We start from the raw sequence: 24,799 nt of genomic DNA, 5'->3' as shown, positions 1-24,799 counted from the left end.
TCATCCTGCTGAATATAAACTATTTCTGATTATTACACATGCTTTTCGTGTTGAAAATACTAGAGGAATTTATGTTACCATTATGTGTGTTAAAATTAATAACGCAGGAAAATAATGCCTCCTATTTATTTCCATGGAAGCTACAACAAATACAAAGTGCATAATAACGCTATTTGATAGAGCAGATTCTCAGTTAGAAAACACCATTTTTAAACACAGTCACCACCATTAGCTATGCATTTCCTCCAGTGATGAGCAGGAGGGTGCATGCTGTGCTTGTAAAAATCTGCATGGCCATTCAAATGTGGCCTGTCTTTCATGTCATGGTCACCATTGCTGAAATGCGCCACCCACTGCATCTCTCTGCTCACATCCACTATTTGGTCTCCATAAACGTTCAGCAAGCATTGATGAATGTCAGTAAATGCCAATTTTCCCTCATGGAGGAATTCAGTGAGACACATTTGCTTCACACACACTTCCATGTCCAACTAAAGCCATAGATGGGTAATATCTCTTAGGCCATCTGACTCAGTCATTTACCCATGTGTTATATTTTCCTGTTACATGTTTCTTTGTGTTAATGGACAATATCATCCAGGCACTGTTGAAGTTACTTTGACATATACCTGAGCAAACAAAGGCTTTTTGCACTTACATTTTAGTATGGGGGAACACCATGTTCCCAACATCAGTGCCTTCTCAGGCTGCTGATAAAGATGAAAGAATAAAATACTTCTCTCTTTAATTCCCTCATTTTTAAATGGTTTGCTGCAAGTTCAACAAAATTAGCAGTGAGCTCAGTTTATGCAGTCATTTGCCAATAGCAGGACTAAAATGGAAAATAGAAATTCACTGGCAGAACAGAGATAAAATTTAGCCTAATGGTACCATTTTCAGAAAGGGAACAAGAACGTATGTTAGTGCAAAACTGGTAGAGAATGAAAACACTGCAACTATTTAACTGTTCAGTTTAGTCCTTTGTTTTAATTGGAACAAATTTACCTGTCTGCCATTCTTGGTTACCTTATGGCATCCCTCTACAGAGAGACTGTTGACTGTGGATCCAGGTACATGGCCTGTGGAAGAATGTGTTCATTTGTGCAGTATGAAAGCAGGAATGGGAAATAAAAAGAGATAGGAGCTGAAGTAAATTCCTACTTAATTAATAATAAATCCTTTTAAATCTTCACACAGTTAGTGCACATTAAGTGATATACTTGAAATTAACAACACATGTTGGGTTCCTAGACTGTACTACAGACTTCTGTTGAAATCCTTGTAATCAAGTCTTGATGCATGGTCTGTCAGGGAACTGATGCTGACTTTTTTATTCAATACTGACAACTACCTTTTGCTTCAGTAGCTGTTTCCCATATTTTGTTGATCTTATAAGTATTTCAGAGACTTGTGATTTTGTGCTTTTGTGCACAGAACAAGAACAAATCAGCGAAAGACACTAAAAACAGCAGTAAAAAAGCCCTTGATTGGAGGATTGGGAGTGAAAACACAGATTGTTTCTGGTCTTGAGAGGGAAAAAAGTAATAAATGAGTTGTCCAAAGTTAAAGTGAAATTGTATCCTTATGGTTCTTCCTTTATTGTTTTATTTTAGAGTAGTGAAAACTGATGTATAAGAGGTATTGCCACCTTAATGTATGACACTCCTTATTCTCCCATAGGGGCTGCGGATTGTTTTTTCAGATGCTTCCAGGCTCATCTTTAGAATGAGTGCTTCTAGCCATGTGAGAGCTACTCTCCGGATCTATGCAGAGAGTTATGAGAAGGATCCTAGCCAACACAATAAGGAGCCACAGGTAATGTAATAACATTGTAAGAAGACCTGCAAGAATAGACTGTTTGCAACTGTATGAAAATCAGGCTCCAGCAGATGCATGTAGAAGCCTGAACATCACATGTTTTTTTTTTTGTTTGTTTGTTTTGTTTTGTTTTTACCAAGTGCAAAAGGTACAATGTTCTGAGTATTATACCAAAACTGCTAAGTGGTCAGGAAGCATTAGCAGGCCTACTATGTTTGGTTTGGGAAAGCTGCTGCTTGGTCTCAGAAGGGAAATATCAGGGATCCAATGAGAAATTGAAGAGTTTCCAATCGTTGTAACAATGCATATTCAAACCATAAGTGGATATTTGGAAATATGCATTATCAGCTCAATGAAGATCATCAGTTCAATGAGGAGCACTGAAGCAGAAGGTCGAAGGATAATGAGAAAAGAAGTATGTGTGTATTCATACATTCATTCATTCAGTTAGTCCAGGCAACTGAAGAAAACACTACACACTGAGAAAGCGAGTTTTTTGTTTAAATTACAGATATTAGTGGTTAAGTCAAATGCCAGAAAGACAGTATCATCTATAGTATCAGGTGTTGCCTTAAATTTGGAGGATATATTGACTTTATTCATTGGCCTCGACCCTGCCTGGTTGCTGTGGACCTGCTTGCCGCTCACTGGACCCAAATTGTGCATTGATTCCCCAGTTTGACCTTGGACCTACCCTATTGCCATGAGCTTGCCTGTTGGTCTGGACTATTCATTGTATCTGAGTGCAATTTCTGGGTCTTTTATGCTTGCCTCTTTTGAGTATCATGGGACTGGGCCCTGAATGGCAAGACCTCTGTCCTGTTAGCCATATTACTGTTCCTGGCACTAGGAGAATAACACAGGGAGAATAACCCAGCATTGAGAGAAGAGCCAGCCAGCCCTCGCTGCATCTTGACAGTCTCTGTTTAGTCAGTGATGCTTTTCTTCTGTTCCCCTCTCTGCCAGCCAGGTTCTTCCATAGACTTCTTTCATCTCTGCAGTGTGGGTAACTAACTTAACGCCCAGTTCTGCCTTAGCTGCATCTGTGTGAATCCCAGACCCTTGGGAGAGCAGGGGAATTTCTTTTGCAGCAAAAGCTGAAGGTTACTTTTATGATTTCCTCCACTCAACACTTTGACCTCTGTTTACTGGATGTCTTTTTGTGGGATTGTCGACTTTTTAATGTAGGACTAGCAGTTTTAGTACATATTTGTGTAATATGTTACAAAACAGGAATGTTAAGGCCTGAGATGCCTGAATGCTGGGAAAATTTTAGTCTGCCAAGAGATTTATTTCTCTTTTTTTTCCCACTCAGTTTTTTTTTTTTTTTTTTTTTATAGAACAATCTTTTAAAAACTAATAAATTTTTGGGCAGATTTTCTGGGGATCATTTAGTTAAGGTATCTCAGGGTTGCCTTGCAGTGCAAGCACAGTCAGGAATTAAGGATGCCTGAGTCTGAACAGTGTAGGGATTCCTTGTAAGGGAAAGACTCGCAGCTATCTGAGAATTATCTCACATCATAACCAGACTCCTTCCTAGGAAAATAAAAGTTTGAGAGCAAGTTTCAGTGAAATCCAGAAGACACCTAAAACAATTTACAATACAAACTGTAGTTCCACCTCTCAGATTAGTTCCACTGAAACACTGTCATGTTGTGAAATGAACAAAAGAGGACTAAGTATATTTCATGGAAGACTGGATAAGCATTTAGCTTGCAAGCTTAGAACTCTATTTTTGAAGTCTCATGTATTTACAACTGCAGTGCAAATGCAAAATTTCTCCAAACATGAAACCTTTTGAACCATGCATTGCTTTTTTTTGTTAGATTTCTACCATAGATTTAATGAGTTTCTCTTTATGCTACTAAACTATTTTCTATCAGACATTCCAGAAATTTTGCTAACTGATTTCCTGCAGGTATGGTATATTCATTTTCTTATTTCCTAATATCCAACCTGAACCTCCCCTGGTGCATCTTGAGGTCATTCCCTCTAGTCCTATTGCTAGTTATGTGAGAGAAGAGGCCGACCCCCACCTCACCACAACCTACTTTCAGGTAGCTGTGGAGAGCAGTAAGGTCTTCCCTGAGCCTCCTCTTCTCCAGACTAAACAATCCCAGTTCCCTCAACCACTCCTCATAATGCTTGCGCTCCAGATCCCCCACCAGCATTCAGGTGGGAACAGTTAGAGACCTACTACTCCACTGGACTGTCACAAGTCCATGGAGCCAGGTGCGTATCCCATGTTTATGATAGTTTCTGTATAATAAAACAGAAGAAAATTATTTCATGCTAGGATGCTCAACATTTAGTTCCTTCTGCTTACTGGACCACCTTCTTAAGTACCTTCTTTTGATTGTTTGCATAGACAGTTGGGAGTTGACTGCTTTTGCATTGCCCCGTTTCTGCCTGATGACAATACCATTTCATGCTACTTCTGTGGATAACCATTCAGTTTTCATTTTACTATAACAAACAAGCAAATTAATCTGAATCTTCAAAAATCTATTAAAGAATGAAGAAATTCTTAAAATGAAAGAACAGGGATAGAAATCAAACTTTGTGTGCCATCAGTCATTTTCGGGTTTGTGTTAATGTTCTGGGCTGTATCCACAGTCACTGTATTTAGAACCAGCTGTATCTATTGGATGGCAGTGGAGTTAGGAGGTTTTTCAAACTAAAACCTCTGCTCTCATGTGATTCTAATGTTTGAGTCTCAGTTTCTCTTGGTTCTCTGATCTTACCATCAGCCACTTACCTGTCAAGCTCAAGCACAAGTCTTTCCTTGTTTTTGTAAATTGATCTTCACAGATGCCCTTCAGATGCAGAGCGGCTGTCCACTGAGCATGGCTGAAACTATTCCCATAAGGAGCATAAGTTGTTCTCTGAATAGGAATAAAATCATCTGTGTTCAGTAGAGCTGCACCATCCTGATTGAGGTTGTTCTTCTTTATAACTTCAAAAATCAAATACTGAGTTTGGGAGAACTTCCAAAAAGGAAGAAACCTCTTCTGTTAACTTTTCATCAGTTCTTATTATGAAACTGGGATATGAATTCTGCCATAAAATGAACAAAGTATTTGCTCAACTTTTAGAACAACTCAGTATTGTTACTTCTTCAGCCAAGTGTAACAACTGTGTATGTGAAATGTCTGAAGACTGTACTTAAAAAACTTTTATATACTTTTCTGTGTTTATTCTTTGAGTAAAGTCAAGGACTGTATCTAACTACCTTACAATTCATGTGAATTGCTGGATAGACAGATGTGGAATTGGAACAGACTATGGTTGTTCTACTCTGGATATAGAATCAGTGGCAATAAACAGCAATGCTTGTCACGTTACAGCATTTCCTTGTAGTTACATACACATTATATGTAACCAGTCAGTCTTAGCATTGCTTGCTTGCCTTTGTTCTTCTTCACTGTGGCTGTTCATCATTTGCACTATCTATCATCCAGATGCACAGTGGAGCAGTGATTGTTGCTTAAGAAACTAGGGTGGATTATAAGCAATACTTGTCCAGAAAACAATCTGAAAAAAGATATGTAACTATTCTCAGTATCATCAAGAATCAACTACTGGGAGAGTGCTAGTTGTAGGACCTATTTTGATTTGATAGCCAACAGAAAACCTAATACACCTCTAAGTACTATGGGGGTTCCTCAAACTTGTGCTCTTAATTTTGTCACCATTGAAATGAGGGGTGCTTGAGTCAGGCTCTCTTCATACTTCATTGTACATCAGTTCTATGTATATCTGCATGGATCTTAGAGGAAAAGCTGATTTTCAGGTCTGTAATTGTTTATTTTCCATCCTTGGGCTTTCTGTAAGAGTAGTCTTATAAGTAGAGAGAAGAAAGACTCTTAAGGAACTCTTCTTCGAATTTGTATGTGGGCCAAATAGTAGCTATTAATGAATAGAAGCGTCTCTCAAGTCTTAGTTACTGTCTTATTTTAGTAGCATCTTCATATAATTAATTGGTTAATACTTTCCACATAGAACAAATAATTTATAGCCAGCTACTTGGTTAACAACATTAAAATGCAAGAGAAAGTAGTGAAATATGCTAATAACTAAAAGTCCAAGGCCACTGAGAAATGTGAATAGCAGTGGCTACTAACTACTCTATAGTCAATTGAAAGAAATGGGCAGAAGCAGCTTCATCATAACCTGGGAGTGTAAGAATATTTACTGTCTTTCCTTGACTAGTTCAGTTCTTCCTAATGAGGAGCGATTAATGATAAATGACTGTCATGTCCTATGCCAAGTACGTTATTGCTGTAAGCACTTTAAAATCAATATATATAGGGGTGTTGCTATCTGGTTCTATGCAGGCTTAAACAGAGTATTTGAAACGATGCCCAGCTCTTTCCTAAAGCTAGAGCATTCCTCTTAAAAAGGGGGTAGCAAACTGTTGCTGCTTCTTATTGTTGGTGATGCACCTCATCATTGTGTGTTACTGAGAAAGTTGCTTTCTAGATAGCTTGGAAGACATTCTTAAAAATGATTTATTTGGCTTCTAACATCCAAGCAGGCATCCATCTAACAATTTCAGGAAGTTTATTGCTTTATAACAAACAACAAACTTCTGTGTAAAGTCTTAGACTTTATGCTTAGGAATAGATCTTTGTATAAATTTAATAGAATTAATGACTGTGCTAAATCAAAACACACACTGAAAATCTAAAGATGATAAGTTGAATGGGCCCAAAGTAGTTAAACAAGAATTTTTTGGCCTTTAAATTCTTCTATAGCTTCTTTTTATAGATCAGCTTATTCCCTATTTATGGATTGCAGCAGATGGTTACTATCTGCTTGTCCCTTGTCTAGCCACCTGGACACATTATTGAACTTGGATAAGATTCAAGCATGAAGATTCATATACAAAGAACAAAATGAAATGATTTATTATGCAGAGTTGTTTTGAATCGTTTCATTTACAAAAATGGTGTTCCCTTCAACCACATGGTTTTACTGCTGTTGCAGGCTAAATACTCCGGGAGTGGTGCAGTACATAATCTGAATTATTCTGCATATGAATTATTCTGTTCACAATATTTTATTATTCATTACCTAAATTGCACTAGAGATGAATAGGTGTTGTTGTAGACCATTCAATCTGTATGATACAGTGAATCACACATGAAGCAATGGCGTTTGTTGAAGATTGTTAGGTGTTTGTTAGCAAAAGAATCACTATAGTAGCAGCACCTACACAAGAGTTGTTTCACTGTGCTTTTGTCCAAAAAAAGCAAACCAATTAAAAAATGTAATTGGAATCAAAACATCATCCAAAACTGAATTTCTGAAAGGACATTTGAATGTCAGCAGAGAAAAAAAATTTTGGGTGGACCATGGAATGTATATAAAAGGATTAAGATGATATATGATTCTATGTATGTATTGATTGTATGAAGGGATTGTTTCTCTCTTGCAAGCATGGCTTTGTGCAAGAGCAGGGAACTGGAATCAATAACGTGTAAGTCCTTTTCCCCAGTATCATTTAATAGTGATAAAATTAAAAGTTTATATGGTTCTGTCAAAATACTGATAACAACCTCTAACCATTATTGCAGTTTTTTAGAGTTCCATCTAATGTGTTATTTTTTGAAACACTGCATCTTTTCACATGGCTCTTGCTGGATATTTATATGTGATTTGAAGAGTTTATATTAAGTCTTACTACTTTAACTCGTGTTTCTTTGAAGGCTTGTGGAATAAGGAGATTTTTATCTATTTAATTGCACTATGGCATAATACATTATAGCATGCTACTCAGATAATTTGGCTTCCAGATCTTCCAAAAGCCTTCCAGTGAACAGCTTTCAAATCAGTTGGAACTAGAAGGAGTTGTTTGTTTTTGTGTTATGTTGGAAAAATATATCATGTGGCAGTAATTATGAAATATTTTATGAGTCAAGAAGATTAGTTAACTAAACTTAAGTTTTAGTCTGGACTATTTGATATACTAGAAAAGAATTAATCTTATTTCCTAACACCACCCAGCCTTCATTTTCCTCTTGTATTTTCCACCCCTTGTACAGGTCATCTTCCATTGCTGGGGCAGAACAGCTGTCCTCCTGACTCTTACTATCATTTTATGTTTATTTATTTACTCTTTGCAAACAGTAGTTAGTAGTTCAATGTAGATAGTGAGGTGGTAGAGATATGAATTCCCTTTTCTCCTCAGCACGTGTTGCATCAACACGACCAGTTTGGTAAATGTTACAGACCCAGACAGGTTGTTCCATGATTAACCAGGTTATCCACATGTGTCATGGCTTAAGATGTTCTAGGACTGATGACTGCAGCATAAACTTTTCCAGAGATTTCAGCTTTTTTGGAATGCAGGACCAGACCGTCATATGTGCACTGGGCGGGCACACTGAGCTGAGTTGTATGTTCAGCCCTTGATATATCAGCCCTGCAGAAGATCTAGTATGGTGCTGTCTGCTTGTTAATTCAGGCAAGGTCATGCCTGAATCTTCAAGACTTATCATAATTTATAAAACAGTAATAACACCACCTAGTAAGTATAGCTTTTGGTGATTTCAATCTACAAGCATGTTTTTCTCAAAGCTACCTTGAGGAACTGGAAAACTACTTTAATTGACATTAAATATGAAGGACCAGCAGCTGAAGAGGTAGAATTTTGGATTTGACTGCAGCTTTTAGAAAAAGAAAATGCGAAGATGGAAAACACTTGGCATATGCCTTGTCATGGCAGAGTTCCAAATATTGAACTGTAGTCCTCTTTGACAACTTCATGCTGTGCTGACTTGTTTATCTGTCTTTAATTTGAACAATTGTTCTAGGGAAGTGAATTGTGATGAAATATGTACTATGCCAGCTCTGCCTAGAAATCTGTGGCATTATAATTTCAGAATATTTATTCTGAAATAATTATTGTCCAAAGGGTCATCTTTGTTATTAGTCACTCATGTGCCTGCATGCCCATATACCATAAGTCACATAAAGGCTTAGCTGATGGATAGTGCCCCAGCAGTACGTTCTTTCAATGACTAATTTAGTTGGCTTTCCGTTGCCCCTCCCTGTAGTCCCAGAATACAAGGAGCAAATGGGTTAGTGCTTAGTGTTTTACAAATAATGATATGTATATAAATAACTGACACTGTGTTTTGAGTATTACACCTTGTTCATTCACTTGGGTACATTTTACAGCTGAGAGAGACCAAAATTATGCTGGTGAACTTGTTGTTGTATGCAAAATGCAAATAAATACGGTAAGAGAAGACAGAGCAAAAATGCAAGAACTCTGGAAGAGAATAGCAGTTACTTGTGTTCACTAGAATGCTTTGTGTTCTGTTGATGTTGCTGCCATTCTCTGATCGTTTTCTGATTTGTCTGTCTTGGATAAGCTCTGCACATTTCTTTCCATTGATAAAACTGATGAGACAACTTGTTTTTGAGACTTAAAGTGGACTGAGAAATATAAATGTAACACCTATGGAAAATGTGCATGCACAAATTATGTAAAACTCACCTACATCTGGTTTGACATATTCAGCTCTTCGTCTCTTCATCCTTCTTGTTCTGCTCTGCTCTTAAATGCGCTTTTTTAACATCTGCAAGACGAAGAAAGTGTAGTTGAGGCAAATGAGAGGACAGAACTAAAATAAGTTTTTATCTGTTGACAAGTATGATTGTAAGCAGCAGAATACTTTAATGGTAATTGGAACCATTTGGCTGGAGAACAGCAGCTAAGATATTTTTGTAAACGAGTGTCACATGATCTGATTTTGTTTTTTGTTCAAAGCACTGAGTAGTGCTTTGTTTGTTGTGGTGTTTTTTTCCCCTCAGTGTACATATGTTTAAGAAATGAGGGCCAAGTAAAGCTAGATCAGTAAGGTTTTTTTTGTTAAATTTTCCTGTACTTTTTAGAATAAATAGGTCAGAGTGTTCTCAGGGGAGTGACAGAGGAAGTTCAGGGGGAGTGACAGAGGAAGATGTTTTGCTCTTCTTTCAGTTCTCCTTAATCCACAGCGTGGGATGGAAGGAATGATACAGTCCTTGTAAATTGGCACATTCTACTATTTACTTCAGCAAGATCTGCTCACGACGTGAATCCATACTCCATATATTAATTTCCTCTAAGCACATTTGACTTCAGTGGGCTTGTATTCAGTTTCGGTCATTATTCAATTGATTGGTATCTGCAAATCTGGAGCTTCTTGGACAATGATGTATCAGACTGCTTACACTTGCACATAACTTAGTTTAATCACCAGCCCATTTGTTGCCAATGACATGCAAGGTGTGTCTTCATGACTCTGCTTGCAGAGTTGGTCTGTCTCCCCACACTTCTGTTTAACAGTCTGACCATTTGTACGGGTAAAGCAAATACCACATACTGTCAGAAACTGCTGTGTGACAAACGGATTTTAAGAACTGGTTACATTAAGCTTCTGAAAAGAAGTCTGTTAAGTTGTTTAGAGTCACTGTTTGACAGATTTAAAGCTGGAATATAGTTTGGAACAGAAGAATAACTTTTGAGAGTCAGAAAATCAGAATATTACTTTGGCAGTGAAATATATAATTTTCTGAAAATAAAGTTTTTTGCACAAAACTCATCTTCTATCAGTTTATCTTTCCATATGATATAATTAATGGGGAGAAGATTCAGTTATTAGTTAAAAAATGGCCTTTTACTTGGTTTTCATATGATCCTATCTTAACACTTATCTGCACTCACCAATCTGAGCAGTTTCATATGTAGAGCCACTTAGTACAGTCAGTAGCCCAGAACTTGAGAGTTCTTGCTGGTTTTCTTGCTTTTATCCTAGTCAGTACATCACTCATCAGAATGGAAATAATTTTACCTAGGTGATTTCTACACTATTTTGTACAGTAGGTTTCACAAGAGCTGCTCTATTCCTGTTACACTGAGACATGATTACTGTGGTGTATTTACTGGTTTCTCTTTTAAACGTAGCGTAGGTATAATCAATGTGAAACTTCACAAAGCTTGCTTGGCACAACACTGCTATCAAGTACACAACACAGTATAAGTGCATCAAGTCTTTAAAGATTATTTAATGATTTACTAATATTAGTTAAATAAGACTGTGTTAGAAGGGGAATTTAAGTAATGTGTCTCTTGATATTTCTGCTGTATGTAATTCATTTCATTTCTTCCTCTTCAGGCTGTGCTGAGTCCTCTTATAGCGATCGCACTGAAAATATCTCAGATCCATGAGAGGACAGGGAGAAAGGGACCCACTGTCATCACCTGAAGCTGCAGAGGATTGTTAAACCAGGGCCAAAAGACGAACAGCAAGGAGAAGACAGGACTTTGCTGAAACATGTTAGCTGTTTGTGCCTTGTATGGTTTAAAAACTTTTCTTGGGGATAGAGGGAGGTGGAATGAAAAATTCAATATCATGTCAAGCATATTCAGTTACATTGATCTCCAAAGACAGTAGTGTATTGACTTCTTTGTTTTACCTGTAATATCTTTATTTCAGATAACAATATAACAACAGAAAAAGGCCTTAACTCCTAAACGATGCCAGCAGTGTGACAGAAAAGGCAAACTGCTTTTTTTGAATACTATGATAACAGTTGGGGAAATTTCAGTTATGGAGAGAGGGGGAGAGGCTGCAAAGCAAAGACATGTTTGGGATCCTTGTATCCTTATTGTTGGTTTACAGAGACATATGCAAAACATGTCTGGGGCCTAAGGGCTCTGTACTAAGCTTTGCAAAGTGAGCATTTTCTCATCTGACATCGCTTCTTCTCTCCAGTCTTTCACATTGCTCACAGATAACACGCTGGCAGCAGTGTTGTATACACACTTGCACATGCTCCCAAAGAAAGTGTCATCCCATATTTTTTACCCCTGCTTTTAAAACATATCAGTCCTACTTGTGCCTTTGCATTTTCCTGATTTTTGACTCTTTCGAGGCAGTTGTGCTGTAGAAGCTGATTGTGTCCTTGCAGCAATATGTTGGGTATAGGATCTTGGCTGTCTTTTGCAATATTCCTCATGCCAGAAGATGATACTGGTGCTTATTATGTTTGAAAGGCAATTGCTTCAAGTTCAGCAATTTTACATAAAGAAGTTACGATGGAAGTTTTTAAAGTCTTTGCAATAGTCATGTTTCACTTACCACAGAGTGGCAAGTGAAGTGTGTAGTGAAGAGGAAATGTAAACAAACACTAATGATTTACATAGAAATAACTTGTATCATTCAGCAGCTAGACTCAGCTTTTGTTAGTTTTTTTCTTACAGTGGATCATGAAACAAAAAGTTAGGGAGTGCCAAGAGTGAAGAGATGACCTGGTATAAATCTGAGAAGGGCATCTGGGGATATAGACATCAGCATTTTTCTGCTTGTGAAATGATACTGCAGTTCTAGCTACAGTACTGTGCTCTGCATAAGAACTCAAAGACTTTATGCATGTGACTTGTTTGAAAGCTTTGCTTCCTTGGGAACAGTGTGGTCACTTGTATGATTTGTTAAGGTGGCTTTGTACCACCTGCCTCTTCGCAGTGTGTTTCATTTCATTGTGGTTGTCAAATCTAATGCAATTTATATAACATTGCAGCAGAAGAAATTGTTTTGATTTCTTTCAACACTTCTGTCGAAAAATTTCTATGACACTGAGTACACAATAAAGAGAAATGCTATATTTCTGTCTTGTTGGCAAGACACACTGCACTTTCAAGCATCCTAATAAAACTGCTTTTCATACAGTTACACTGTCTTCTTGACTGACTGTAAACAGAAGAGGCACTCAAAAATGGGACCCCTCTGCTGCTGTTGTTGGTTCACAGTTTTATCAAGTCTGGAAATTGTAAGGTTCCTGTGTTGTTCAGCTCTGATTGCGCTAGCATTTACTCGGACAGTAATTTTATCTCTCAAAATATGATATTTTTCTGTATCCATCACTGATTAGCAAACTACAGGTTTGAGAAATGGAAGGAGAGAGATAATGGAAATAGAGGTAAAAGGGATCACAGTCTAAGAATGATGCACTTATATACCGTATTAAAGAAAACTGTCCATAGTCTCATCTGCTTATTGACAATAAATTAACTGTGCTGAAGATCTAAGATGAATAATAGTCTATACTAGTATAATAATAATAGTCTATATTAGTATAGTAAACTATAGTCTACAAGTATAGACTATACTAATAATAGTTTATACTGCTCCATTTTGGAGCAGTATGGAATGACGACTGACATAATTCACTTCAGCAGTTTACAAAAGCACAGTAGTTGAGACTGAATTACTGACAACAATGAGAGCATAATGCCCATGTGATTAGAAGCAGCAGATTGTTTTGAGTAGTCTCAAGGAGGGAGCATGATTTTTTTACTGTGCAGACTACTTGCATTTGCTCTCCAGCATCATGCGGTGCTAAATCATAAAATAGAAGGAAATTGCCTCCTACCACAGCCAAATGGTTATTACCTTTTCCCTTGGGAGGAGCATCCTTCTAAAACAGAGTTAGTGGCACCATGAGAAGCTCACTGTGTTCATAGACAGCTTGGATGGCAGCAGTGCTCACAAGAATTACAGGATCACGTATCATTGGGGCTGAGAGGGACAGTCTAGCCCATCAGGACAACGGTCAAAGAAACAAAAAATCATAGAACTGTTAAAGCTGGAAGGGACCATTAAAAGTTACTTAGACCAACTCCTCTGCAATGAATGGGGCCATCCACAGATAGATCAGGTGCTTAGAGTCCTGTCCAGCCTGACCTTGAAAGTTTCAAGGGATGGGGTATCCACCACCTCTCTGGGCAACCTGTTCCAGTGCATCACCACCCTCACTGTAAAAGACTTTCTCCTTATAGCTGATCTAAATCTCCCCTTTTAAGTTTGAAACTATTTCCCCTCATCCTATCACCAGAGACCCTAATAGAGAGCCTGTCCCCTTCTTTCCTTCCTTTAGATACGGAAAGGTTCTCCAGAGCCTTCTCTTCTCCAGGATGAACAGCTCCAGCTCTCTCAGCCTGTCCTCATAGGAGAGGTGTTCCATCCCTTGGATTATTTTTGTTGCGCTTCTCTGAACACTCTCTGACAGGTCCATGTCTCTCCTATACTGAGGACTCCACATCTGGATGGAGGTGAGGCTTCAACAGTGCAGAGTAGAGAGGCAGGATCATCTCCCTTGACCTGCTGGCCATGCTTCTTTTGATGTGGCCCAGGATGCAAGGGTACATTGCTTGCTGTTCAGTTCTGTGCTCCATAGTTCAAGAAATAATGAGAACTACTGGAGAGTCCAGCTGAGGTTTTATAGATATGATTAAGGACCTGGATTATCTCCCTTATAAGGAGAGGCTGAGAGCATGGAGTGTTCAGCCAGGGGAAGGGAAGACTTAGAGGTGGTCTTATCAATGCTTTCGAACATCTAGAGGGTGGATACCAAGTGGTCTTTTGAGCAGTGCCCAGTGACAGGACATAAGCTGGATCATAGGAAGTTCCATCTGAAAACAAGAAAGAATTTTACTTTGATAGTGACACAGCACTGGAGATACCAAAGGATACCCAAACAGGTTGTGGAGTCTCTCTGCAGATACTCAGAACCCTCTTGAATGCCTTCTTGTACTGTAGGGAACCTGCTTTAGCATGACGTTGAACTAGGTGATCTCCAGAGGTCCCTTCCAATCCCCATCCCTCCAATCACAGATTCTGTGACTCTGTGATTCTGTGACATATTTCTTGTTATCTGAAATTATTGAGTACAGTGGCCTGGATGCAAATTTTCTTCTGTGATTTAGCAGAAGGCAGGAAGGAAGCCTGTATTAGAGAAGGATGAGTCCAAGCTTGTCCTCTTTCCAGTACTTTAACTATGGGTCCCATTTTTATTTCTCCTAGCTCTTAAATAAGAACAACTCTAAAAGCAAGTATTTCTAAAGAGTTCAGAGAGGGGCCTGAGCAAGTTTTCCCACCGTTGCTAGTTCCCTCTGAGGAGCTGTGTGCCTAACCAGGATTTTCTGTTTAGCAGTTTCGAAGTGTAGTAACTGATAAGGTTTTGTCCTGTGTACTCTCCTTTAACTGCGAGCACCTTGTATCATACAAGTGAATACATGGCATTGGTTTTAAATACAAAATTTATTCACAAATTCAGTAGTAAATTACCAAGTACTAGTACTGCAAAATAAAACAAGCAGCTTCAACAGTATATGCTACAAAAATATTCAGTAGCTACGAATGTTACAAATTCCAGACAAAAGCTGGTGAATTAGTAGGTTTCCCAAGTCAGCTATTGTTATAAAAGCACAAATGAAAACTTTCAGCCAAAACTCCTTGTGAGACACAAGACATTTAGAACTGGTAACATGAAGCTCCCTAAAATCATAGAATGGTTTGAGTTGTAAGAGACTTTACGGATCAAGTTCCAAGCCTCCTGCCACAGGCAGGGTTGCCAGCTGCTAGATCAAGCAGCTCAGGCTGCCCAGGTCCCCATCCAGCTTGGCCTTGAACACCTCCAGGGATGGGGCACCCACAGCCTCTCTGGGCAGCCTGTGCCAGCACCACTCTCACCACTCTCTCAATGAAAAACTTCTCTGACATCTAATCTAAATCTTCTCTCCTTTAGTTTAAAAGCATCCCCCCTTGTCCTATCATTGTAAAACATTAAACAAGATTATAAACAAGATTTCCTTCCTGATTATAATCTTCCTTTAAATACTGAAAGGCCATAACAAGGCGTCCCCACATCCTTTTCTCCAGACTGAACAGGCACAGTTCTCCCAGCCTGTCTTCACAGGAGAGGTGCTCCAGCCCTCGGGTAATTTCTGTGGCGCTCCTCTGGACCCTCTCCAACAGCTCCACATCTTTCCTATACTGGGGGCCCCAGGCCTGGAAGCAGTACTCCAGATGGGGCCTCACAAGGGCAGAGCAGAGGGGGACAATTCCCTCCCTCTCCCTGCTGGCCACCCCTCTCTGATGCAGCCCAGGATAACGCTGGCCTTGTGGGCTGCAAGTGCTCACTTCTGCCTCATGTTTTTCATCTACCAGAACCCCCAATTTCTTCTCAGCAGGGCTGTTCTCAAGAAATTCTCCCATCATTAGCATCCTTCTTGCAGCATAAGAAATGACTCCTTTTGTCAGTGACGTTGACTTTTCTAAGATACAATATTTGTTTGCATGTCAAGAGTATTTCTGTGGTATGGGACACAGAAAAAGGAGGTAGTACTTTTTATGAAAAAAACAGCTAGTTAGGTTTTTCATTTATGGCCATTTCAAAAAACACAATATTAAGCAGTAGGATTTTTTTCTTTTCTATTTAGTACAAAACTTGATGGAGCAGCACATCTGATTTTGTAAGGTAACTTTCTTGCATGCATACTTCCTTACCTGGCTGCAAATCTCAAACAACAATGATTAAGTAGCAAAGCCCCTGGTGCCATTTGGGTAGAATTGCTTTAGCATCAAGTTTTAAAGCTGTAGTTGCGATGAAGCTAGCAGGTGATTTCCCGCTGATATCTGTTCCCTCAGAGCTGTTTACTGTTACATTTCTTTCAGAAGGATTTGCAGTTGCACCCAACGCTGTAAAGGACAGGCTGTCAGAGCAGCAGTGCTTACACCTCGTGGGAGGGGTAGAGGTTGTCTCTTAACACTGGGTAAGCACCAGTCTCCAACGAGTGCCTCCTGCAGGCTGCACAGTAACAGCAGGGTGTATCTCTTGATGCATCCTACTAATGCTCTCCCGAACACAGCCGGCAGCTTGTTTGCTCTCTTCTAAGTCCCTTGGTAGTGTTATGCAGAGGTGACTATTTCCATGTGAATAAGCACTGTGATCACATTGGGTGGCATCTCCTTGAGCAAACCCTGTAGACCAGAGACCCTCCTTCTCCTTGGAAATGCTGAGCACCTTTCTGCATACCCCCTCCAGCTCCACTCAAACATGAAAACAGACAGTGCTTTTCCTGGGTGGTTCTACCCTGAGTAGTGCAGTACCAGGCAGCACCGACATGCATCCCTGCCTGTCTGTTCTGTGCTCTGTCTGACGTCCTTTGTTACCTGTCTGCTATCAGCAAACACTGTCCTGTGTGAGTGCACAAGCATCTGACTCCCTCACTGGGCTCAGAACCTGGCCAGGTAGTTCATACGGTGGGGGCTGCTCTGGCTCATTCATCTCAGTGATGGACTCTGTGCTGCTCTCGCTGTACAGCGGTGGTGGCATGTTGATAACTTCTTGTTCTTTTGGTGCAGAGCCCACAGGTAGTGGGAAGGTCTGCTTCCCAGGGTCAGTGCTGTCTTCGTAGGATGGTGGGTAGAAATCAGGCCTGAAAGAAAACCAGCAAACCAAAATGAAGTGCATCATGGTGAAATGTGAATTCTCTCTGAAAGCCTGGTGAGGAGCTATCTGCTGCGTTTCCAAAGTTTAGTTGAGGCTTAAGCTGTACATGGAAACCCAGGCAAGGTTCGAGCCGTGCAATACATAAGTGCAAAGGAACTGGCATAGCTGGGCTCATTACCTGTGTCTTTCTCCACAAACCTTTTTTTATTAAAACAAGAAATTCAGAGACATGAGAGAGTTCCCATGTGCGCCATGCAAAGTGCTTTCAGCACTTTCAGCAAGTGCAAGAGAGAAGTTTGATTTGGAAAAAGAGAGGAATCACTGCCTGAAGTAGCTTATTTATTTAGCATTACCATAATCATTATTTTCCACAGTTTTAAATTACACATTTCATGTTCCTGCTTATCTAACCAAAATTTGCTGAATGCTGTATGCAGAGTGTTTTCAGAGTACCCATTGCCAGTGTTGCTAGTGTGGTTTCCACAACAGTCTGTGAAAAGTAATCTGTATCCAGTGACCCTGTAAAAAACACTGTCAGGCCCAGCACCAGTCAGTGTAAGAAACTCTCTCAGCATCAGACTTTGCTCCTAAATAGTGGGGACAATTATGCAATAATAGGTTAGCTAGGACCATATAGGGAGCTGTAGCTTGCTGCATACCTCCTTGAGCAGAGTGGCTAGAATAGTGATATGGGAGCACAGCCTGCAGGGCACAACCCATGTGGTCCATTGCAGTGCAACTAGTGATGCTCTGGCAGGATCTCCATTGCTGTCAGTGCAGCTGTACCTGCTCCCTCTATGAATGGACTTGGAGCCTTCTGTGCAAGCTGCTACGTTTTCAGGAATATACCTTACCTTACTTGCTGTTTTGTATTGCTTTTGGCTCTTGTGTTGCACTTCTATTCTCACAGTATGTTTAAAACCAAGCATCTCTTTCCCCTCATTCATCGGCAGCAGTACTGTAGCACGTACCTGTCTATGGTGCTGACACGGAGCTCTGTAAGGTCAGGGTTTCTCATGAAGATGCTGCTGAGGCCCCCGTATTTCATGGCTTCATGGACCGTGCTCCAGAAAACGCCAGCCACAAGGAGCAGGAGCCCCAGAGTTAACAGGCAGTAAGCAACCAACTTTTTATTCCCACATCCGCATGCAGGGGAACCTGTGTAGATGCAAAGGACTCCCAGACAAATGATGGAGAAACTGAGTAAGAGTACAGAAAGACGAATGAGGGAAAAAAAAACTTTTTTCATGTTTCCCAGCAGACACAGCACAAAGCTCCCGCCCGCTGTTTGTTTGCTGTCTGTCTCAGCTGTGCTTCTCATCTTTGTGCTGCAGGATTTTATATACTTCAGGATTGACTGGCCTTTGGACAATTAAGAGAAACAGACAATTTTAAGATACTCATTAACTCTGCAAGATACTCATAATCTCTTTCAAGATTAATTTGTAATCTGAAACCTACTGATGGGAAGCAAACAAACTTCCTGCACCACTTCTTTGCCACTTCTTACTGAACTGCTGCATTCATCACAATGAACAGTGACTTACGCACTTTGCTGGTTGGTGAATGACAGCTTCTGTATCTATCTGTCTTAAAAAGAACAACAGCGAAAAGGAACACAAAGCACTGCTCAGATAAGGGCAGAGAGAGTGCCAGCTAACCTAGGTCTGATACAATAAACCAAGTGAAGTAAGTCAAGTGCTTCCCGCTCTTCAGTGCCTTCTCAAAATCCCTTCAGGTTGTATTTCCTGTCACCTGGTTGTATTTTCTGATATGGGTATTCAGAACTCATGTTCACACATAGTTTCCTGAAACTCATGCTCACATGTGGTTTCCCTTACTGTATGCTTTCTATTCAGTTATTCGGACAAGGAAATAACCTTCACACTGATTGATTACGCTCTTGTCAGCATCTGGTATGAGGACATCACAGATTAATATCTCAGGATCATTGTGCACAACAGCAATTCACAGAAGTACTAGAATACACAGAATCTCCAGAGTGCCTCAGGTGCAGATATCTGCCATACACATTCCACCGAGGTGCCTTGAGCCTCTGATATCTGTCCATAAATCTTCATATGATGTAACTGGGGAAGCAGGTGTTAACTGCCTGCTTATCTCTACGGTGCTCCACCAGGTGGGTCTGGCCTGTACCACCACCTGAGCAAAGGCCTTCAGCACTCACCGCAGGCAGGAGGTGGGATAGTTCAAAGTATTCCTGGGCTTGCCACCATCTTTGCCTGCAAACACTAGAAGGACAGATGTCCACAGTTCACATCCAATGCTCATTACACTGGGGCAGCATTTCAGTATGTGTGGATACGTGGACACAACACTGTTTACAACTGTTTATCTAAGGGATTCAGCACTGTGCATTAATCGCTAAGCTATTTCCTACTGAATAACGATAATAACAACAATAGTAAAGTTTACCCTGATATTAGAAATAAGAATGCACCTTAAACTAATGTCAAGTTAATTTTCCAGTCCTCATTATAAGAAAAACTCCTTCACATGTGCCTCTGACTTGCCTATATATTGTACTGGGCAGTAATGTTTTGTCTTTGTGGTACTGTAGCTTACAGTCAAGCTTGCTCAATTTGCACTCTCCCATACCCAGTTTCCATCTTAGACAAATGAGAGGAGTGTTGTATATTTGTGTTTTTATCATAGAATCACAGAATTATTTGAGTTGGAAGGGACCCTTCAAGGCGATCTAGTCCAAGTCCCCTCCAATGAACAGGGACACCTACAGCTAGACCAGGTTGCTCAGAGCCTCATCTAGCCTGATTTTGAATGCCTCCAGGGATGGGGCATCCACCACCTCTCTGGGCAACCTGTGCCGGTGCCTCACCGCCCTTATAAAAAACATCTTCCTTATATCCAGTCTACAGCACCGGTCCCAGTACTGACTCACAATGGACGCCACTCATTACTGATCTCCATGCAGACACTGAGCCACTGTGCACCATGCTCTGGGTATGATCTCACAACTAGTTTAATGGATTTTAGTTCCCATGAGGGGGAACTGTTTAAAAATATCTAAGGGTGGAAGTCGAGGTGATAGAGGCAGATAGTTTTTGGTGGCTAATGGGAAATTCCACACAAACACAAAGAAGTACTTGTCAGAGTGATGCAGCACTGGAACAGGCTGCCCAGAGAGGCAGTGGTGTCTCCTTCCCTTGATGTATTCAAGATCTGCTTGGTTGCTTTCCTGTGAAACCTCCTGTAGGGAACTTTCTTTAGTAGGAAGTTGGACTCAGTGGTTTCCAGAGGTCCCTTCAAACCTACAGTTCTCTGATTCTGTGAAGTCTCAGTTTGCCTGCACATCCATGGTGATGCCCACAAGCCGTCAGCTCCTGTGCTGTGAGCTTGCACAGCATCTGGAAGCTGTGTTCCAGCAATCCTGGAGGATGAACTCACAAACCTGGTCCTAAAACTGTCTCAAAGCCAGAATGGACATACAGTCATAGAATCATAGAGTCGCAGAATCATAGAACGTTTTGGGCTGGATGAGACCTCAAGGATCATCCAGTTCCAATCTCCTGCCATGAGCAGGGTTGCCACCCTCCAGCTCAGGCAGCCCATGGCCCCATCCAACCTAGCCTTGAGTGCTTGAGACGGGGCACCCACAACCTCTTCGGACAGCCTGTGCCAGGGCCTTGCCACTCTTTCAGTATGATAAATTACATGTAACCTAAATCTCCCCTCTTTTCATTTAAAACCATTCTACCTTGTCCTGTCAACACACTCAGACAGTGTGGATGGTAAATCTATATCTAGATATGTACATACGTGCTGTACCTATCCAGACACTGATAAAAGAGGGAAATGTTCCTTCAGAGGTAACATCTGCTGCACAGCATGCTAAGCTGCTCTTTGAGAGATGCTGCCAGAAAACTTGTTTGCTTAGTCAAGATGAGGCCACGCTGAACAGTGTCAGGGAGTTGCAGTTTGCCAACCTGAAACCCCACAGGGATGGAGAAGCCAACAGAGTGCCCAAACACTCCGTGTCTCCACTGTGGCTCAGAGCATCTGCCTGAGATGGTGCACAGCCACAGTTGCCGCACGGGAGCTCCCCTGCAGCAGTGCAAGTTGCTTCACAGTTGGGCAACAGATGAGAAGGTCCCAGTGCAAGAAGGCAGAAAGATCACCAAACTCCGTTGTCTTTGGGATGCAGCACCTCACACCGAGCAGCAAAACAGAAGCTATTGCTCTTAGTGTCAGTAGTGGACTCAGGAAAGAAACCACCTTATGGCAATTTCTAGAAATCTGGCCACTGTGTTGAATGGGTGTCTGAAAGGCTGAACAATTAAAATGTTACATACTTTCAGTCTCGGCTAAAATTATTTTCTCTCCGCGCAGTCTGATCCACAATGACATTAGAGATTAGGATCCCAGACACCTGTCAGCTACAAAAACGAGACTAAGCTATTTGTCACTGCAGGGTTAGTTAAACAATCTAATTGTTTAATTAAACAGTTCTATTTAATTAATTAAACATCTTGGGCAGGCAATTGAACACCTTGAAAATGACCTATGAGTCATGATGCTTTGCTGTGCACCACTGATGAAACGACTGAGGTAATGCTTCTTCCTAATGGAGGCAGAAATAGAGCTCAGCATTACTGCAGCCCTTCATTTGTATTCTTCTTGTGGAGAACGCTGTAAGACAGCAGTTCCCTGCCCTGGCAGATACCGACTGCTGAGTCACTTGGTAAAGATCAGGATCTGGCTCTAAAGGATTTGCAGTCCTCCTGGTGGGAAGGGGCAAAGGCAGACAGGGTGGAACAAGTGCTTTTGGTACGCTGCCACTTTTGCCATACAAAGTTTGTGAGGTTTCATCTCACTTCCTACTCCTTATCTTTATGGAGATTTAAACCTTTCTGGAGATTTGAAGGAGACCAGGCTCCAAGCAGATTTTCCTCTGAGTTTCTTTTCAGTGGTTTTTCTCTTGTAGAGAAGAAGGGGAATTGTATCTGCTGCCTTTGGGGAAGATGCGGCAGATGGTTGCTGAAGGCTGGCTGTGTCTGTGAGGGCAGCAGGAGCTGAGGGTGTGCCGGGGAACTGGCAGTGGGCTGCAGGCACCCAGAGGGACATGAGGCTGGGTGGGTTCACATTGGCCCTGCCCGGTGTATAGACCCCAGCCCATCATCCTACTGGCGTGTCTGAGTGCCCCTCAGTTCTGTGCTTCCTTGTTAAATACCATCAGGAATGCTCCTCCTGCAGTTCATTTTGCCCTATAAGCTAGCAGATCTAGCTGAACTACAATGGCATTTTTTTCCATATATTTTGCACTTTATCCTTAACTGCTAAACATACGTAACTTTACAAAATCATTCTCATTACTTCTGTGGGCTTTTGATGCTTCAGATCTTTCAGACTGTGTAAATGGAAACACTGAGCTGTTCAGGACTGCTAATGAAGCTCACGTCATTGCTGCAATTTATGTCTTCTGTGATACTTCAGCTTCAGCTTCCACACAGCACTAACTGAAATAACTGTGTTGATGAACAAGCAATGAGTGGGTAACATGGGGTTTGTCCTTTGTGGTGAAGAGAGGAAGGAGGAACGGATCTCTTGGCCTGGGAAGTCTGCAGGCCTGACAGCTGTTCTGCGTTTGTGGGTCTTCCCATTTTGCAAACTGTAGGAGTCTGCTGTTTTCTGCAAGGTTAAGTCAATGTCCACAAGCTGTCGTATCTCGAGCTCAAACACAGCACTTCATTTTCAATCATTGCATCTTACAGAGTCAGCAAACATGAGGGATGAGAGGCTGGAATAGCCCCATAGTATAACTTCAGGGTTCTGTTACTTTTCTTATTTTCTGTTGCTTTATTTTCTTCAGAGTTCGTTCCTGGCCTTTTTCAACTCCCATTCTGCATGTCAGCTAGGCTGTTTTATTGGCAATGAATAGCACAGGCTGCATCAGACTGGATGAGCAGATTTCCTTTTTCTCTTACAAAACAGGAAGAAACTTGCTGCTAATGAGGGTCAGGTGGGAAAAGGGAGTAGCTAGCACAGTGTAAAGGTTGTGGAGCAGAACTGGCTGAAGACCAAGGTCAAAAGGTAGCAGTCCAGACGCACAAAAAGCAATTCTAAGGAAGTCCGACTGGCGATGAACTTAATGGATGTTCCACCGTATGATTTGACCACGGTGACTATTTTGCAATCAGCATTTCACTTGAAAAGGTCATTGCTCTCCACATATCCTGTTGAAACCTGTAATGCAGTTTTCACACAAACTGGTTTTTAGAATTTTATGCTACTTAAAAAGAAAGCTGTGAAATCATACACATGTTAGTTAAAGTTGTGTGACATACAAACACAGTCTCTGTTGGTATCTTTTAAATGCAAAATTTTAAAATAAAAATAATAGAAAGGAAATTTGAAAAGGAAACTTTAATGGAAACATGTGGAATGTAACAGAAGCAGTTGGTAACCCATGGTGGTATATAAGATACTATCACATTACAAGCCACAGGTACTGATGCTACTAAGAAGTGAAATTTTACCAGAAATTTGAATTGTTCTAGTTTGAAATGTGTTTCCTTTAATGAAGTGAAAAACTCAGAATTCAAACAAGGTTTGTTCCTCTGTCCTGTCCCCTTCTTTCACCCCTGAAAGACATGATTTATTGGAAAGAAGTAGTTAAAGGATATTGCACAACATTATCAGTAATTCAATACAGCGGTGGGCCTCTCTTGGCAGTTATAGCTTTCATTTAAAAAAATGCATCTCGGGGCATGGGAATTGATGGCAACCTCTGCAGATGTAGCCTTTTCTCCATACCATACCTGCATTATTTAGAATGGTTTTGAGAGATTATGAGCATTTAAGAATCAATTAGAATAGAAGCAATATTAAAATCAAAATTCTATTACACAGGCCAATCCCCAGCCTGAGAAATGCAAACGTAGGAGGGTGAACTCCATCAGTACTGTCTTTTGTCTTTGTTGTGACATTATGAGATCCAGCTGTGGATCATAGAATCATAGAATGGCCTGGCTTGAAAAGGACCACAGTGATCATCGAGTTTCAACCCCCCTGCTATGTGCAGGGTTGCCAACCACCAGACCAGGCTGCCCAGAGCCACATCCAGCCTGGTCTGGAATGCCTCCAGGGATGGGGCATCCACAACCTCCTTGGGTAACCTGTTCCAGTGTGTCACCACCCTCTGTGTGAAAACCTTACTCCTAATATCTAAATTTAACCTCCGCTGTCCCAGTTTAAAACCATTCCCCCTTGTCCTGTCACTATCCACCCTTGTAAACAACCATTCCCCCTCCTGTTTGTACACTCCCTTCAAGTACTGGAAGGCCACAATGAGGTCTTCCTGGAGCCTTCTCTTCTCCAAGCCAAATAAGCCCAGTTCCCTCAACTTTTTTTTCATAGGAGAGGTGCTCCAGCCCTCTGATCATCTTAGTGGCCCTCATCTGGACCCACTCTATGAGCTCCAGATCATTCCTGTACTGGGAGCCCTAGGCCTCAAGGCCTGCAGCACTCCAGATGGGGCCTCAGAAGAGCTGAGTAGAGGGGCACAATCACCTCCCTCTCCCTGCTGCTCCCCTTTTTAATGCAGCCCAAAACACAGTTGGCCTTCTGGGCTGCAAGCACACACTGCTGGCTCATGTCCACCAGGACCCCCACGTGCTTCTCCACAGAGCTGCTCTCAGGGAGATTTTCTCCAGTTTGT

At 41.0% G+C, this 24,799-nt stretch overlaps 2 protein-coding genes across 4 annotated transcripts in view; one reads left to right on the top strand and one right to left on the bottom strand.

Moving 5' to 3' along the window:
• PGM5 (phosphoglucomutase 5) overlaps nt 1–12,542 on the top strand; it is a 66,815-nt gene extending 54,273 nt beyond the window's left edge. For all 3 annotated transcript variants that reach the window (XM_424802.8, XM_046905724.1, XM_046905723.1), the window contains exons 10-11: nt 1,681–1,815; nt 10,986–12,542. In XM_424802.8, coding sequence (XP_424802.3) covers nt 1,681–1,815; nt 10,986–11,075 — 225 coding nt within the window. In that variant the 3' untranslated portion in view covers nt 11,076–12,542. The remainder of the gene's footprint in view (nt 1–1,680; nt 1,816–10,985) is intronic.
• A 2,348-nt stretch (nt 12,543–14,890) lies between these two features.
• On the bottom strand, nt 14,891–18,415 carry TMEM252 (transmembrane protein 252). Its single transcript, XM_003642915.5, has 2 exons — nt 18,075–18,415; nt 14,891–17,089 (listed from the first exon to the last, which is right to left on the bottom strand). The coding sequence occupies exons 1-2, from the start codon at nt 18,350–18,352 to the stop codon at nt 16,834–16,836; spliced, it is 534 nt and encodes a 177-aa protein (XP_003642963.4). The 5' UTR covers nt 18,353–18,415; the 3' UTR covers nt 14,891–16,833.
• Nucleotides 18,416–24,799: the final 6,384 nt, after the last annotated feature.

This window comes from Gallus gallus, chromosome Z, assembly GCF_016699485.2.
Source record: "Gallus gallus isolate bGalGal1 chromosome Z, bGalGal1.mat.broiler.GRCg7b, whole genome shotgun sequence".
Lineage (NCBI taxonomy): Eukaryota > Metazoa > Chordata > Aves > Galliformes > Phasianidae > Gallus > Gallus gallus.
This window is presented reverse-complemented; position numbering and strand designations above follow the sequence as displayed.